Here is a 16,871-nt window from a genome sequence, read left to right as displayed (position 1 = left end):
TCTTTCAATTAAAAGTCACCATGTGACACCTCATTTCAAAATCATCAAAATACGGGTCTCGGCCCATTTTCGTATTTTTCGTAAACATGGGTCTCAACCCATTTTTCATGTTTCCACGGCACCTCGTGCCCATAATTAAATCATCATATTTTTTCGGCACCTCGTGCCCTCATTTCATATCACAACTGCACGGACAACTCACGTGCCAAATATCATTATCATTTCATTACAGCACCTCGTGCCTACATTTCATATCTCAACTGCACGGACAATTCACGTGCCAAATATCCTCATTATTTACTCACGATACCTCATGCCCACATTTCATTTTATAATCCGCCTGACAATAGCCAAAGGCTCTCAATTTCAACATAAATCAGATTGTTATCAATTTACCAACAATAAGACAAATTGCATAAGGTATAAAAATAAACACAAGAAAATCACAACATCGCATGAAAATCATCAACACCACAACCCCACATCATCACATATCGTCCCTGACAATAGCCACCCTTATCGCTCCTATTTCCACCCTTATCACTCCTATAGCCACCCTTATCGCTCCGCCCAGACAATATCAATAGCCACTCTTATCGCTCATATTGTCACCCTTATCGCTCCTATAGCCACCCTTATCGCTCCACCCAGACCATATTCCAACAAACGCAACCACAGTGAAATGACACCCTTATTCCCACATAATATCAACGGTGAAATACCACCCTTATATCCTCAAAATAATAATTAACACAACATAATAATTTACACGGAAAATTATCACGGCAACATAACAAAATCAATTCATATCACAATTTGCCCAATGGCCACAACTAAATTCCAAAGCTACAATCAAGTCAATTAATTTCACAACAAATAGCCAAAAGCTCCACACAATGTGTACAATACCCAAAAACAATCAATAGAGATCGAAATTACTCAACATAAAGTAAAGTCTTCATTAAATTTAAATTTTTAATAATTATATAAACACCTCTTCTTAAGCTCATTTAATTAATTATTTGCAGAGGAAAAATCCATAATGAAATTCAATTCCAATAATTATCAAATCAATAAATTCACGGAATTACATAAATAATCAAGTAACAATCATATCAAATTGTCATATAACAACAGATTCAACAACAACAAGGATTTAGGCACGACAAATGGATGATTAAATATATACCAATAATTACCCAATTTACCACACAATATGCTCAAGACTTTAACTCAATAAAATTTACACATATAAGCCGAGCACGTACTCGTCACCTCGCATACACGGCTTTTCACATTTCACAAATGGCACATAAAACTCGATGTCTAAGGGGTAATTCCCCCACTCGAGGTTAAGCTAGACACTTACCTCTTTGAAGTTATGTCAATATTTCAAAATTGCCTTCTTGCTTGAATTGACCTCCGGACCACTCAAATCTATCCAAATTAATCGTATAACTTCATTAAAATTCATCGGAAACAATTCCGGATAATAATATGTCGACTTAAAAATTTATTCCAAAAAGTCAAGAAAAGTCAACGTGGGACTCGCCCCTCGGAACCCGGCATAATTTTCATGAAATCCAAACACCCATTCCGATACGAGTTCAACCATACCAATTTTATCGAATTCCAATAACAACTCGACCTCCAAATCTTAAATTTTTATTTTTGGAAGATTTTACAAATTCTTGATTTTCCTCCATTTAAATCCGAATTAAATGATAGATTCAAAGACATAATCATGGAAATTAATCAAAACTGGATAAGAATCGCTTACCCCAAACACCCACGCAAGAATCTCTCCAAAAATCGCCTTCTACCGAGCTCCCAATTTGATTTTGAGTTATGAACTTAAACCCCCATTTTTGGGACTTTTAATTCTGCCCAGATACACCTTTTTCGCGTTCGCGGCCATTGCTTTGCATTCGCGAAGGCCAAAATGCAGCTGCCTCAAATCTTTATTCGCGTTCGCGTGACCAGAGTCGCGTTCGCGAAGGCCAACTGTTCCTGCCCCCTCATTTCCTCTTCGCGTTCGCGACCTCCTCATCGTGTTCGCGATGACCAGCTGACCAGCTCTTTCGGGTTCGCGTTCCGCACTTCGCGTTCGCGAAGGTCACACGACCTCAGCCCCAACTCTTCCTTTCTTCTTCGTGTTTGTGTAGCCTTGGCCGCGTTCGCGAAGGCTTGCCCTGCTCCTTCTTCGCGTTCGCATCCACAGCTTCGCGTTCGCGAAGGCCAAACCATCAGCCCCTCAAATTCCTCTTCGCGAACGCGGGACTCCCTTCGCGTTCGCGAAGAAGGAAACAAGACTTCAGCAACAGCAGTCCAAACAACTCCAATTTGGTCCGAAACCATCCCGAAATACACCCGAGCCCCTCGAGACCCCATCCAATCATACCAACCTGTCCCATAACATAATACGGACCTGCTCAAAGCCTCAAATCACATCAAACAATATCAAAATCATGAATCGCACCCTAATTCAAACTTAATGAACTTTGAAACTTTACTTTCTACAATCGATGTCGAAACCTATCAAATCACGTTCGATTGACCTCAAATTTTATATACAAGTCACATTCGACATTATGGACCTACTCCCACTTCCGAAATCGGATTCCAACCTCGATATCAAAAAGTCCCCCCCCTCCCCCCCCCCCCGCGTCAAACTTTTCAAAATTTTGAGTTTCGCCATTTCAAGCTTAATTCCAATACGGACCTCCAAATAATTTTTCGGACACGCTCCAAAGTCCAAAATCATCATACGGAACTAACGGAACCAACGGAACTCCATTCCGTAGTCGTCTTCACATAGTTCCGACTACGGTCATAATCCTAAGACTTAAGCTTCCTTTTTAGGGACCAAGTGTCCCAAATCACTTTGAATCATCCGGTAACTGAATTCAACCACGCACGCAAGTCAATATGCGTAATACGAAGCTGCTCTGGGCCTTATGCTGCCGAACGGGACTTAAATTCTTGAAATGACAAGACGGGTCGTTACAGAAAGAAAATACTTTTTCTATATCATAAAAAGAAGAAGAGTTATCCCAAATAACTGCCTACCTAACTGCTTAAACTAAAAATAACCGGTGGAGGTATAATATATGTATAATTTATGTATTATATATGTATAATTATATATAATAAATATATAATCTATGTATATGGTTAGAAAATATAAACAGTGAAGAAAAGTTTGAAGAAAAGGGTGTGGAAGGTTGAAGAAAAGTTTTGGAAAATGTTGTTCCTTCGCTTGACAGGGAAAATATTTTTCTCCAATTGGAGAAAAATGAGTTCATGAGGAAAATATTTTCTAAAATATTTAATCCAACCAAACATGAGAAAATTAAAAAATATTTTTCTATGAAAAATATTGTTTTTCATATCAAACATGGAGACTAAAAGTGTACCATTTTATTAAAGAATGTGGATTATTAATGCTCCATGTGAAAGAAATATGACTAGTTTAAAAGAAATAGGTTAAAATTCAAAGATAATGGACTATTTTAGTCTCCATGTTTGATATGAAAAACAATATGGATTATTAAAGAATGTGGATTATTAATGCTCCATGTGAAAGAAATATGACTAGTTTAAAAGAAATAGGTTAAAATTCAAAGATAATGGACTATTTTGAACCTTCTCTAGCAATATTTCACTTAAATAAAATCCTTAAAAAATAAAAATAAAAATAAAATAGAGGTTTTGGATATTTCTTGACGCTCTAACTGTCTAACACATATTACAGTACAACTGTGTACGTCTTTCTACAGCAAACAAGTCGTTTGGTCGAGAGCTCGTTTTGCGTTTTGTGCTGAAACTGGTGGGACTCGAGTACGGTATATTATCATATCATGAATTTGGTATCCCAGCGATTCATTCTTCGTGTTGGATTTGCTTCTCAAACTTCAAGCAATCTCAAAGGAAGCTATCCCTGTTCAATCTCTACCCGTGGACGAAGAAGGTTCAGTGCAATTACTTTCTCCTTAGCTGCTCCAAAGGTAACATTGCTAGTAATATACAAAGATTCTGAGTTTTGTTTTGCAAACTTACGGTAACTAATATACATTTGGTGTTTTTGGTAAAAGTAGGCAGGTGAAGAGCTTTTAGTAGTAGTAGGGGGCGGAGCAGCTGGAATTTACGGTGCTATAAGGGCCAAGACTCTCGCTCCTCATCTTAAAGTTGTTGTTTTTGAAAAAGCCAAACCTTTATCAAAGGTTAGTTCTTTATCCGCTATTAAAGAAGGTATATCTAGACCATTTGGCATAGTTCATGGACAAATTTGACACTTTTCCCTTTGGAAACATGGCGATTTATAGTGATAACTAGTTTCTTTTGTCAATAAGGGCAGATACAGACCAAATTTTTACCGGTATGAGCATAATTGATCCCAACTAATAACAGAAGGCAAACCTACACCATTTCGCATAGCTTAGCGACAAGTTTGACCCCTTGCCCTTAAATGTATTGCAGCGATTATATAGCCGACTAAAGGGGAATGATTATATGGAGGGTGGATATAGCCGACCCTTGCTTTGTTTGAGATTGAAGCATAGTTGTTGTTTTAAGAACTTTGAGAAATGTTGTATTATTTCTCTTTTGCTCATAATTCTTGAGGATTTAAATTGTGTTTGTAATGAGGAAAATGTGGTCTTTTGTTTTGGTAGGTTAAAATCTCTGGAGGGGGTCGCTGCAATGTGACTCATGGGCATTGTCCTGACAATAAGGTAAAATTTTCTTTTTCAATTTAAGAATGTAATCTCCCTAGTATGTAAAATTAGTGCCCGAAGCTTAAAGTTCTTGGAGTATGGCACTTGTGGAAGAGTGACTATTGCTTAAGGGTAATTTTCGTCCCTTGATGGTTGGGGAATTCAATGTACTTAATAATTATTGTTCCTAAGATTGTATATCTTAAGGGGTCGTTTGGTACGCGGACTAAATTATCCCGGGATTATAATCTCAGTACTAATTTATACCACATGAAAGATGGGATAAAATAATCTCACATTTGATGGGATAAGGTGGGATAAGATGGGATATCCTGGATATTTGGGATTAAATTTATACCTTGTTTGGTTGGCGGTATAAATTTTATCCTACATCTTATCCCACCTTATACCTCATACCAAACGACCCCTAAGGATTTGAAGATAAATGCTTTTTAGCCTATGCTTTTTGCACATGACACATTGAAGTATGAATAGGTAATTGAGTTTGAAGAAATACTTACTATTTTCTATTTAAAGTCTGAACTCCCTTAACCCAGATTTTGCACTCGCCTATTCTCATTGAGTAGGATGTTTGCCAGTTAGTCGTTAGAATTATAAAATCAACTAAAATTACCGAGTCCAAGACTCTAAGAGTGTGTGTGTTCTTTTCTTTTCTAAAATGTGCTGATAGTCGAGCCTCATTTTCAACTTCAGATATAGCAGCATATAAGTCAAGCTCAATCAAAACCAACCTCGTTTGCAGATTTTGGCAGAAAACTATCCAAGGGGTCATAAGGAATTCCGAGGCTCCTTTTTCCGTATTCATGGTCCAATGGATACAATGTCCTGGTTCACAGATCATGGCGTGGCATTGAAAGTAAAGTCCAAAACTACCCTTTTTTATGTTTCTTTTCTTCTTATGATGCTAAGTAATTCTGCTGATTTTGCCTCAGATTGAGGAAGACGGAAGGGTCTTCCCCACCAGTGATAATTCATCTACTATAATTGATTGCCTCATGTCCGAGGCAAAGAGGAGCGGAGGTAGATAAACTATTCCAGCACAATTTTTTTTATCCTTTCATAATTATTTGGGAGCATGTATGGTTGGATAAGCTTTTACTATTATTCACATTACTCGTTGTACATTCCTACCCCTTGAAGTTCTCCAAGGGCAGGGGTGCCTACATCCATTATCTAAAGTGTCTGATTGAGTAGCTTTGGACTTTCAATCCTTGTAATGTCACACTTCCCTAAAAGGGCAGCCCGGTGCACTAAGCTCCCACTATGCGCGGAGTCCGGGGAAGGGCCGGACCACAAGGTCTATTGTACGCAGTCTTACCCTGCATTTCTGCAAGAGGCTGTTTCGACGGCTTGAACCCGTGACCTCCTGGTCACACGGCAGCAGCTTTACCAGTTACTCCAAGGCTCCCCTTCCCTAAAAGCAAAAAGTTTTCTTTTAGCTCACGTGTATATCTGTATCTCTCTCTATCTCTCCCCACACGAACACACTGACACTTGCTAATATGGTGTTACTCGTGTACTTGAAACCAAGTATTTTCCGAGAACATCTTGGGATTTGAGACATGGGATCCTTTCTTGTGGTAAAATATGGGAGGCAGAGTGGCAGCTTAAACAAATTGGAATAGGGAAATATGAACCTCATCTGTATTCACACTGCAAAAATATAGGGAAATATGAATCTCATCTCTATTCACACTGCAAAAATATTAACCAAACACTATCCGCTTTGTAATCAGTCTACCTAAAGCATCCACTGTCAACATGTTTATGAAATTGCTTCTGGGTTTAAACTACTGTATACCACTTAAACAATCATGATGTTAATGCCTATGTTAGGACTACCTGCACCTGGTATGTACTTATAGTATGTTTACCTTCTTTGTTTTTGAAGTTTACTCAATTTTATTTATTCTGTTTCAGTCACCAGTTTGAGATGGAAAAGTTCTAGCTAAACAGTAAAATAGTTTGAGATATTATCCTGCATTTTCTGTGCAATTTCTATGTAATATACCTTGTACTTGAGAATTGCAATGATGAGCAAGTTATATCATCCAAAATGTACTACTTGCAGATGACATATTTTATGGGCTAAACCAAAAACCAGATTGCTGAAAATTGGGAAGAAAATATGCTCCTAATCTGAACAGCTCTGAACTATCAGCCTTCTATATTGTTTCTTCGTTAAACATAAAATGCTCTATCATCTACTAAGACGAGTTAAAACATCAGCCTAGTTGTGGTGTACCATGAATTCAAATACCCTTAACCTAAGTAAAAAGAAATGGAAGTTAAATTTCTTTCATTTCTCAAAAACAAAAAAAAGAGAGAGAAAGGTTCAGACCACAAGCTCTCAGAAGGTTTGGGTTTGTACATCCTTAGCTATGACTCTTGAGCAATTACATTACACGTTTTGTAATTTATGAGGTATTCCATTTCCCTTTTCCCTATTATGATGCTGATATGCAAGTTCCTCATTTAGTCTTGTTGCAGACAGGAAAAGTTGTTACTGGTGCATCTTCCACTGCTGATGGCAAGTTTGCAGTTAAGCTTGAGAAACGTAGCCTTGATTATGTGGAGCACGTTGAAGCTGATTATCTACTAATTGCTAGTGGGAGTAGTAAGCAGGTCAGTTTGGTTATGAGTTAGCAGCATTTTTGCATCCATTCCTTCTCTTCATTTCCATCTTTTCCTGTTCAGGGTTACAATCTTGCCACTCAACTTGGTCATTCTATTGTGGAACCTGTTCCAAGCCTGTTCACTTTCAAGATTGATGACTCGAAGTTAGCAGAATTGTCTGGTGTAGGTTTCTCTACCATTTGCAGCCAATTGAGTTAGTTCAGTCTTTAAGGTGTTTGCCTGCTACTCCTTATGTTTTATATCACATGAATGAAGATATAGCTAGTTGTTTATCGTCAATAATTCCTTCTTTCCTGAATTATGGATATACTTAGGGAGATGCTTTATATGTGTTTTTTTAATAAATATTTTTGATTCAGATCCTGTTGGTTTTCGAATATAACCTGATTAATATTGGTATTAAGGATGACATAGCTGATAGCGCTGATCGACTGTCAACTATCTGCACTGTGATTTTATTCTCTCCTCTTTCTGGCATTTAATATGTCTTAGGAGGCAGCTAGTGTCTTTGACTTCTATAGATGCTACCTTGCCTGCTTCAAATTTCTATGTTCTATAAGTAACCAAGCTAACTCTTCTCTGAAATAAGTGCTAATTGCTATAAAAACATCATAGTCTTATGTGCCCTGTAAAATGTACATTCACCTTTCTGACATTTTAGACGATGCTTTGGCATTCTTTATCACAGGACATTGTCTACTGATTGTACTTTTTTGTCTAATGACATAGTGATCTCTGCTTTCTTCCTTAACAAAATTTTTCATTTAAATTATGAAGATTTTGTGGGTCACTTTTTGTGTTTGAAAGTGAACAGTATATTTTACTGTGTTTCAGACATCATTGCACTTCTGTGTTGATTCTTAAAATTGTTGTGACATACTTATTACACTTTTGAGTACATGAAAATATTATTGCCTTTGCCTAACAATCGTTTTGCTTGTCACCCATAGGTTGCATTTCCAAAAGTAAAAGCAAAATTACACTTGGAAGGCATCCAGAAGAATATACCACAGCTTACTCAGGTATGCATTTCAGATTGATGACATTTCTTGGATAGAATTTTGGTACTGCAGAACAATAATCCTATCTTTTAGGTAGGGCCCATGCTAGTGACACATTGGGGACTCAGTGGGCCTGTGGTTCTTAGGCTATCTGCTTGGGGCGCACGTTATCTATCCAGTTCAGACTACAAGGGTAAAACATGTCTTCCTTTTTCTGTTTTTGTTGTTTTCTCTTCACCAAAATCTTATCTCTTGCTAAATTTAGTTGCAAAAACATCCAGGTACGTTTTGTGTGGATTTTACTCCTGATCTCCATATTGAGGATCTAAAGTCTGCACTCACTCATCACAAGAGTCAGTTTTTGGTAATACATTCTGTGACCTGGTTTGAGGTTTATGACCTTTTCATTATCTTGTTTGATTGTCCGTGTAGACCAGCTTTGTCAAAGACGGTAAAAATATGGAAGAGATAAAAAGCTACAGAAACTAATACTTATAATTACATTAAATCTTTGATTCATATATTGAGCAACTATATATACATGGATCATTCATTTGGTTTGAAGTACCTGTGATGCGAGCGGGTATGGATTCTTTGGGATAGATTAAAAATAGCAACAAAAAAAAAAGTTGTATATTTCTCCACTCGGTACTTATACACACCCATATAAGATACAATCCATGGTCCATATAAGGTAGTCGTGCTTAAGCTTCTGAAACACTTGATCGATCTTATCAAAAGAACAAGGTTCTGAAACTATTGATTGTTCTCTTATGTAAATAAGCTCTCATCATGACACCAAAGCATATGATTGTATTGAATCTTACTTCACCACTTTCCTTATTGTTCTCTTCAATGCAGAGGCAGAAGGTGCTGAATTCTTATCCTTCTGAATTTGCGCTTGTGAAAAGATTTTGGAAGTATATATTAGATCGTGAGGTAAAAATGTCCACTTCAGTTGCAAAGATGTCTCTTGGCTTCTGCGTCTGGATAAATTCTCAGAATGTTTGACGTCCACTTTTATTTTATTATTTTTTATTGATTAATGCAGGGCATATGCGGAGACATGCTGTGGTCTTCCATTTCCAATAATATGTTATTCTCTGTCGCTTCTTTGTTAAAAGATTGTGCATTTAGCGTGAAGGGAAAGGTATTATGGCTCCTTCCCATTTCTCAGACTAATTTCTGCTTTTGACATCATTACTCTGACTGAAAAGAAACTTTTTGTTGCATCCTTGTTGGGGTAACGAAGGGCCAATTTAAGGATGAGTTTGTCACAGCTGGAGGTGTTCCACTTTCGGAGGTGTTCCCTTTTCTTTTCTTCCCATCTTATATGCTTCTCAATGCTGAGACCCTCTCAATTTTGCTAAGTTAATTTCTGAGAGTTGCAATCGTTCTATTTCTTCAAGCAGATCTACCTTGATACAATGGGGAGCAGGATCCATTCACATCTCTACTTTGCTGGAGAGGTTTGTCTAACTTAATACCTGTAGTTTGCTTCTCTTGCTTCAGGTGCAAATGTACGACACAGGTTACGACTTTCCGTATGTATTTATGATTCTTTGAAAATCCTGTAGGTACTCAATGTTGATGGTATTACTGGTGGCTTCAATTTTCAGGTAATGCGAGCATGATCTTAATCCACAGGGTAGTATTAATGGGAAAACTGCATCATGTTCTTTTTATTGTATACTTGATATATATGCATATATCTTTAAGTCTGATGGTATACTATAAAAAGAGAAGCGTGACTTTTTTTCTTGTTTTGTAGAGAATTTGTTCAGCCAAAACCTTTAGCTTATAATCATATTACTATTTGGTGCATCATTTGTATGAAGATCATCAATGTATGTAAGTAGAAAATAAAATGTATGAAGATCATCAATGTATGTATCAGTTCCACCACATGCACCAATAGGTCAACGTTTATTTTCTGCAAAAAGATCACTGATTTTGATATTTGATGTTATATTGAGTTATTTACGGAGTAGTGATTACTCCTACACAATATTGCCCCTTTCTAAGATTTTATATTGAATTCTTTTGCAATTTCATTATCAAGTTTGATACAATGCTTCTATATTATAAATGTACTTTATGATGTACTACCTATTATGTTAGATGTAAACGTCTAGTTCAAACGGGATTATCTTTAATTTTGAGGAAACTGTCGTACTTAAAGCTGGTGGAGGGCAATGATGAGGATGGGAAGAGGACGAATAGGGATGGTATAAGAGGGTCAAGAATGAGGCAAAGTTAGCGATTACGGTGGTTAAGATTGCAACATTTGGACGTTTGCATGAAGAACTTAGCAACAAAGATGGGGATAAGAAGCTATACAGGCTAGAGAAGGTGAGAGAAAGGAGGGCCCATGACCTGGACCAAGGGAAGTGTATCAAAGATGAGGAAGACAGAGTATTGATGGAAGAGGCACATATTAGACGTAGATGGCAGACATACTTTCATAAACTCCTAAATAAAGAGGGGGACATGGGTATTGTGTTGGGTGATTTGGAGCACTCTGAGAGCCGTCGAGATTTTGATTTTTGTAGGCGTATTAAAATTGGGGAGGTTGAGGGGGCTATATGTAAGATTAGCAGGGGAAGAGCGACTAGCCAGATGAAATTCCGGTAGAATTTTGGAAGAGCGTGGGCATAGCAGACTTGGAATGGCTCACTAGGTTGTTTAACATCATCTTTAGGACGAAGAAGATGCTTGGGGAATGGAGGTGAGTACGATGATTCCAGCGTACAAAAATAAGTGTACAAAAATAAATGTGATATTCCAAATTACAACAATTTTTTTTTTATAAGTTAAGATTTTATTAAAAGGTCCCAAGACGGTACAAAATTGCAATTATAGAGGTATCAAGCTGCTGAGCCACACTACAAAAGTTTGGGAGAGGTGGTGGAAGCGAGGGTGAGGAGGAGCGTGTCTATTTCCGAAAACCAGTTCGGATTAACGGGGCGTTCGACTACGGAAGCTATTCACTTTATAAGGAGGTTGGTGGAGCAGTATAGGGAGAGGAAGAGTGACTCACATATGTTGTTCATTGATGTAGAGAAAGCGACAAAGTCCCGAGGGAGGTTTTATGGAGATGTTTGGAGGCTAGGGGTGTTCCTGTTGCTTACACTAGGGTGATTAAAGACGTGAGGACTATGTGGTGGTGGTGGGGATTCAGACCACTTTTCAGTTGTGATGGGGTTGCACCAGAGATCAGCGCTTAGCCCATTTTTATTTGCCTTGGCGTTGGATACACTAACGCGCCACATGCAGGGGGAGGTGCCATGTTTTATGTTATTTGCAGATGATATTATATTGATTGACGAGACGCGAGGCGGTGTTAACACGAGATTGGAGATTTGAAAATAGACTCTGGAGTCTAAAGGTTTCAAGTTGAGTAGGACCAAGATTGAATACTTGGAGTGCAAGTTCAGTAACGAGACCTATAGAACGGACGTGGACGTGAGGCTTGATACACAAGTCATCCCTAAGAGAGAGAGTTTCAAATATCGTGAGTCTATTATCCAAGGAAATATGGAGATTGATGAGGATGTTGCACATCGTATTGGAGAGGGATGGGTGAAATGGAGATTCACATTCGGTGTTCTATGTGATAAGAATGTGCCACCTAAATTTATGGGTAAGTTTTACAAATTGGTTGTTAGACCGACCATGTTATATGGAGCAGAGTGTTGGCCAATCAAGAATCTCATGTCTAGAAGATGAAAGTAGCAGAAATGGGGATGTTGAGATGGATGTGCGGGCATACTAAGATTGATAAGATTAGGAATGAAGATATTCGGGATATGGTGGGAGTAGCCTTGGTGGAGGACAAAATGCGGGAAGCGAGGCTCAGATGGTTTGGACATGTGAAGAGGAGAAACACAGATGCCCCAGTGAGGAGGTGTGAGAGGTTGGCCTTGGTGGGTCTGAAGAGACGTACATGTAGGCCAAAGAAGTACTGAGGAGGGATGATTAGGCAGGATTTGGTGTTGCTTCAGTTTACTGAGGACATGACCCTTGATAAAAAGGTGTGGAGGTCGAGGATTAAGATAAAAAGTTAGTAAATAATCGAAACTGTTTCTTCCCCATACTAGTAGTATTAGTAGTTAGTCTTGTATTCTATTATTGTTAGATTTCTATTATTACATGTTGTGTCTTTCGCTTTGTTTTCTTATTATATTGCCGTTGCTACTACTTTCTTTCCATCTTTCCTTGAGCCGGGGGCCTGTAGGAAATAACCTTTCTACCCTCAAGATAGGAGTAAGGTCTGTGTACACACTACTCACTCCATACCCCACGCGTGGAATTATAGTGGGTTTGTTGTTGTTGAGAATTCTCTTGAGCCTCTATGAAGTTAAAAGTGTGTGTATCCATGGAGTTGGGACTTACAAGCAGGCAAATGTGAAACCAGACACTGCTAAATCTGACACCACGGCTCTTTACCATGATCTGCTGTCTGACTCCTAATACGCTTCTGAACTAAACCTACTTTACCTATGTTCTTAACTACACCTACTTTACCTATTCGCTGTCTGAACTAAACATACTTTACCTATGTGTCTTGTTTCCTGTGTTTTTTTCTCCCTTTTCTTTCTTTTAATATTTTTATTTGGGGTGGGGCAGGAGAAGGGAATGAGGGGGTGTATGAACAATATTCCTATATCAGCAGGCTAATTTCTTCACTGATTGTTTAGCACTCTGTCAATTCTGCAGAATGCTTGGACAGGGGGATATATTGCGGGAACAAGTATTGGTAACCTTGCTGGAGATAGATGCTATATGACAGAGTAAACTGGTAAGTTATGATAAAATTTTGAAATTAGTTATTCCCTGGTTATGCCACTTTTTTTCTTTCAAAAAGAAAAAGCAAGTGTATCGAAAGACTTCTATATAAGTTTTTTATGTTGTGTTCTATACCGCAGTTATGCACAAAGCCTTTGGGGAGCTAACAAACACTCGCGAAGTCACTGAATCAGCTCAGACTGTAATCTCATTAGAGTGTGGTAAAAGTGAACGGAGAAAGAGAGGAAACTGAAGGAGAATCTTTTGTTACTGATAGCACGAGCTCTCGTCTTACATCAATGGATATCTATAGAATGAGTACTGGATGAATTGTATTACTAGTTTGGTGCAGCCTAGTGATCAAATTAGTTTGTTTACATTTCTATCATTGTGGCTGAATTGATTTTCCACAGTTAGAGCACTAAGTTCAAATCTCAAGAGGTCTCTCTGCTATTCAGTTGGGTTTTATCAACTCTTCTAACTTAAGCGAAAAGCTAAAACAGGAACAGAGATAGAAAATATAATCCAGCTTTGTGTGTGTGTGTTAAAAAACTTGGCATACTGCTGAAATTAGTCTATTCACATTTCTATCAATTGGCATTAACAATTGAATTGTGCTATGCTGGTTGGCCTATGCAAGCTGATAATTGAGTGTGTCAAAACTCTTTTCGTTTCGTTTTTCTCGGGTGCGTTTTTGTCTTTTGTTTTTATATTTATATTAGCATGTACAGGAGTTCCAAAATGAGTAATCCAGTTCTATCATCCCACTTTGTTTCCACAATTTTCAGTTATGTATCGCGTTTCTTGTTGAAAATTCTCCCAAGGTTGAAAACGGGTTTTTATGATTTCTCGAAATGTTGAAAAGCACATGGGAGATTTTATCGACACTCAATTAATGAAAATCTGTTAAGTGGAATAATCCAACAACGACATTGAATTTAAGCCAGGACATAGTTGTTTTTTCTCATATAGTTAATTAGGAAGGCAGAAAATGTAAAATTGACGTTATAAGTCAAGCTATGATTCCGATTGTAATTTCTTTGACCATAGATTTATTCACTAAGGAAAACTTGATAGTTGATACAAAGTTCAAAGACCAAATTTGGCATTTGTTTTGTCTTCTTGGGTATTGAACCATTGATTGAAGGTTTAAGTAGGTTAGGTTAAGGATTTGCATTTTCGCCCTTTGCACCCTACCCAAACAAGACCCAAAAGTAAGTGCCTAATATTTTCATAGAAATTGGCTTATTGAAAAAAAAAAAACAATGATCTGTATATTATACTTTAATATTTAGTGAATGTTAATTATCAGTTGGTAAATAAAATTCTTTAATTACCAAAAAAAATGAATGTCAAGTTTTGTATGTGATCCTTTGTAGCTAGCGATACGTTTTACAAACAAACCGTTATGCGTCGCCTTCCTAAGAAGTCTTAGAAGGGCGACGTAAACAATCGATGTTCGTGCAGTTACTATCTGCCAACTAGGGGCCCCTCCATACGCTAGACGAGACTATTAGTGTCGTACGGGGAAATCGATGTCAAGAGCAATCGAGAGAACATAAAAGAGAATGAGAATAAAAGAAAGCTTGATCGCATTAATGAAAACTTTTGCAAAAAGTCAACACGGTGTCTAGGGAGAGAGAGACCAATACAGAGAATTGTTTGAGTTGCTTGAAAGTTTGACTACTTGATCCCCCTAATAATGCTTAAAAAAATAAACCAAAGTTACAAGACTTGGCATATATAAGCTAGAAAATCATAGTAAAAATACAGGAAGTAAACTACTCTATATTTATAACAAAAAGGACTTAGATTCCTACAAGGTAAAAGCAGGTCCGCTGGCTGCAACCTTGTCTTTAGCATAAGGGTCTGTGTGCGCGATGCTGGCTGTAGGCATGGATCGATTGCGCTAACAATGGGGGCGCTGGGGGACAACCTAATGAGGACACAAACCATATATGAATTTCAATCATAAAACATGCTACGGACCTGCTCGTGCACTTAAAATACTGAAAAGAGGTCGTCTTGACCCGATAATGACCATGGTCAAACTCTCAAATTTCTTAAGTTTACTAGTCTCTCAACCAATGATCCAAAAATACACCCAAGCCCCTTGGACCCCGTCAAATCATACCAACAAGTCCCAAAATATGATATGAACTTAGTCGAGGCCTCAAATCACATCAAACAATGCTGAAACTACGAATCGCGTCTCGAATCGAATTATGAGTTATGAAAATTTCAAATTCTATAATTTGTGCCGAAACGTATTAAATTAATCCGGAATGACTTTAATTTTTGCACACGAGTCTTAAATGACGTAATGGAGCTATTCCAATTTCCTGAATCAAAATCCGACCTCGTTATCAAAAATTCAACCTTCGGTCGAACTTTTTAAAAATCTTCTATTTTTTTAACTTTAACCAAAATGCGTTGAATTACCACCCATTTTCTCAGACTCAGCGGTCTCTACCCTAGTCATTTTTCCCACCAGAACAAATCTAGTTTCCAAATTTGCAGTAACCTTAGAGGTTACTTCAGATGTAACTTTAGGACCAGATTTTACCTGCTCTGTTTCAGATGAAACAATTTCTTCCCCCTCAGTTGCAGATTTGAAAGAGTCTTCAGATTTTTGGAATTCAACTCCCTGACTTGCCCTCAAATGCTTACTGATTTTCTTGAGTTGTTCTTTTCCAGCAACAACCTTGCGAGCCAGCATCTTGAACCTTCCTTTCTTAAAGATGGGTATGGGTGAAGGTGTGATGGATGGTGTGGGTGTTATTTCCTTGGGTGGTGATGAAGGAATTTCAGAAGGGTTCACCATTTATGTGTTTGGGTATGAGAGAAGATGAATATGTTTATGTTTGGAAGATGAGAGAGGATTGAAAAGAATTTTGATGGCTTAGAGATTTGAAGTGAAGAAACAATTAAGGGCTAATCAATTTAAAGAGGTGGAGTTTAATTGGGTAACAACTATAATAGAATGTATGAGTCCACTAAACTGTATAGAGACATGGTCCTATAACAGTTCCCACAGAACTAGCTAATCTAACAGTAAGTAAATGACACAAGAGATTTTTACGTGGAAAAATCCATGCTCAAGGGGATAAAAATCACGACCTATACTGGTAGGATTTCAACTTCACTACTGAGCAATCTTTAGATTATAACATATAGCAACCTAGGAATTAAACTCTTAATCCCTCACTAACTTGCAATACACCTATTACAAGCCACTTTGCAATACACCTATTACAAAGACTTTAACCCATGACTAACTCTAATCACGACACAAGCTCTACAGGTTTGTGGTTTTTGAGGTTCATAATTTAAGCTCCTAGATAAGCAAAGTAGGAATTATAATAAATAACAAATACAAAGATACAACTCAACTAAGGTCCTACGGACTTCCAAATCCAAATCCGAACATACGCCTAAGTCCGAAATCATCATACGAAACTATTGACACCATCAAAATTCCATTCCAGGGTTGTTTGCTCAAAAGTTAACTCTCCGGTCAATTCTTTTTATTTACGCTTCAAAAATGAGAATTGTTCTTTTAATTTAATTACGAATCTTCCGAAAACTAAACTCGACTACACCCGCGGTCATAATATATATTACAAAGCTGCTCAAGACCTTTAGTCGCTGAACGTGGCATAAATTCTTAAAATGATAAGTCGGGTCGTTACACAAAAGAGCTCTAGTA

General features: G+C 37.7%; 1 protein-coding gene across 1 annotated transcript; it reads left to right on the top strand.

Moving 5' to 3' along the window:
- The first annotated feature begins 3,748 nt into the window (after window positions 1-3,748).
- Window positions 3,749-13,600, top strand: LOC104121174 (uncharacterized). The gene is made up of 17 exons (XM_009633103.4): window positions 3,749-4,007; window positions 4,098-4,223; window positions 4,674-4,733; window positions 5,479-5,592; window positions 5,669-5,756; window positions 7,216-7,361; window positions 7,434-7,535; window positions 8,324-8,395; window positions 8,468-8,567; window positions 8,656-8,738; window positions 9,236-9,313; window positions 9,426-9,524; window positions 9,627-9,677; window positions 9,787-9,843; window positions 9,952-9,993; window positions 13,094-13,175; window positions 13,303-13,600. Exons 1-16 carry the CDS (start codon window positions 3,861-3,863, stop codon window positions 13,169-13,171), a joined length of 1,443 nt encoding a protein of 480 aa, XP_009631398.1. The 5' UTR covers window positions 3,749-3,860; the 3' UTR covers window positions 13,172-13,175; window positions 13,303-13,600.
- Window positions 13,601-16,871: the final 3,271 nt, after the last annotated feature.

This window comes from Nicotiana tomentosiformis, chromosome 2 (genome assembly GCF_000390325.3).
Source record: "Nicotiana tomentosiformis chromosome 2, ASM39032v3, whole genome shotgun sequence".
Classification (NCBI taxonomy): domain Eukaryota; kingdom Viridiplantae; phylum Streptophyta; class Magnoliopsida; order Solanales; family Solanaceae; genus Nicotiana; species Nicotiana tomentosiformis.
The sequence above is the reverse complement of the archived record's forward strand: the minus strand, read 5'-3'. Positions and strand labels throughout refer to the sequence as shown.

Excerpts from the sequence above, each read along its gene's own strand:
- LOC104121174 (XM_009633103.4), top strand. The coding sequence starts at position 3,861 with ATGAATTTGGTATCCCAGCGATTCATTCTTCGTGTTGGATTTGCTTCT. Across the intron at positions 7,362-7,433 it reads CTAGTGGGAGTAGTAAGCAG|GGTTACAATCTTGCCACTCA; the intron begins GTCAGTTTGGTT and ends TTTCCTGTTCAG. Across the intron at positions 8,568-8,655 it reads ATCCAGTTCAGACTACAAGG|GTACGTTTTGTGTGGATTTT; the intron begins GTAAAACATGTC and ends AAAAACATCCAG.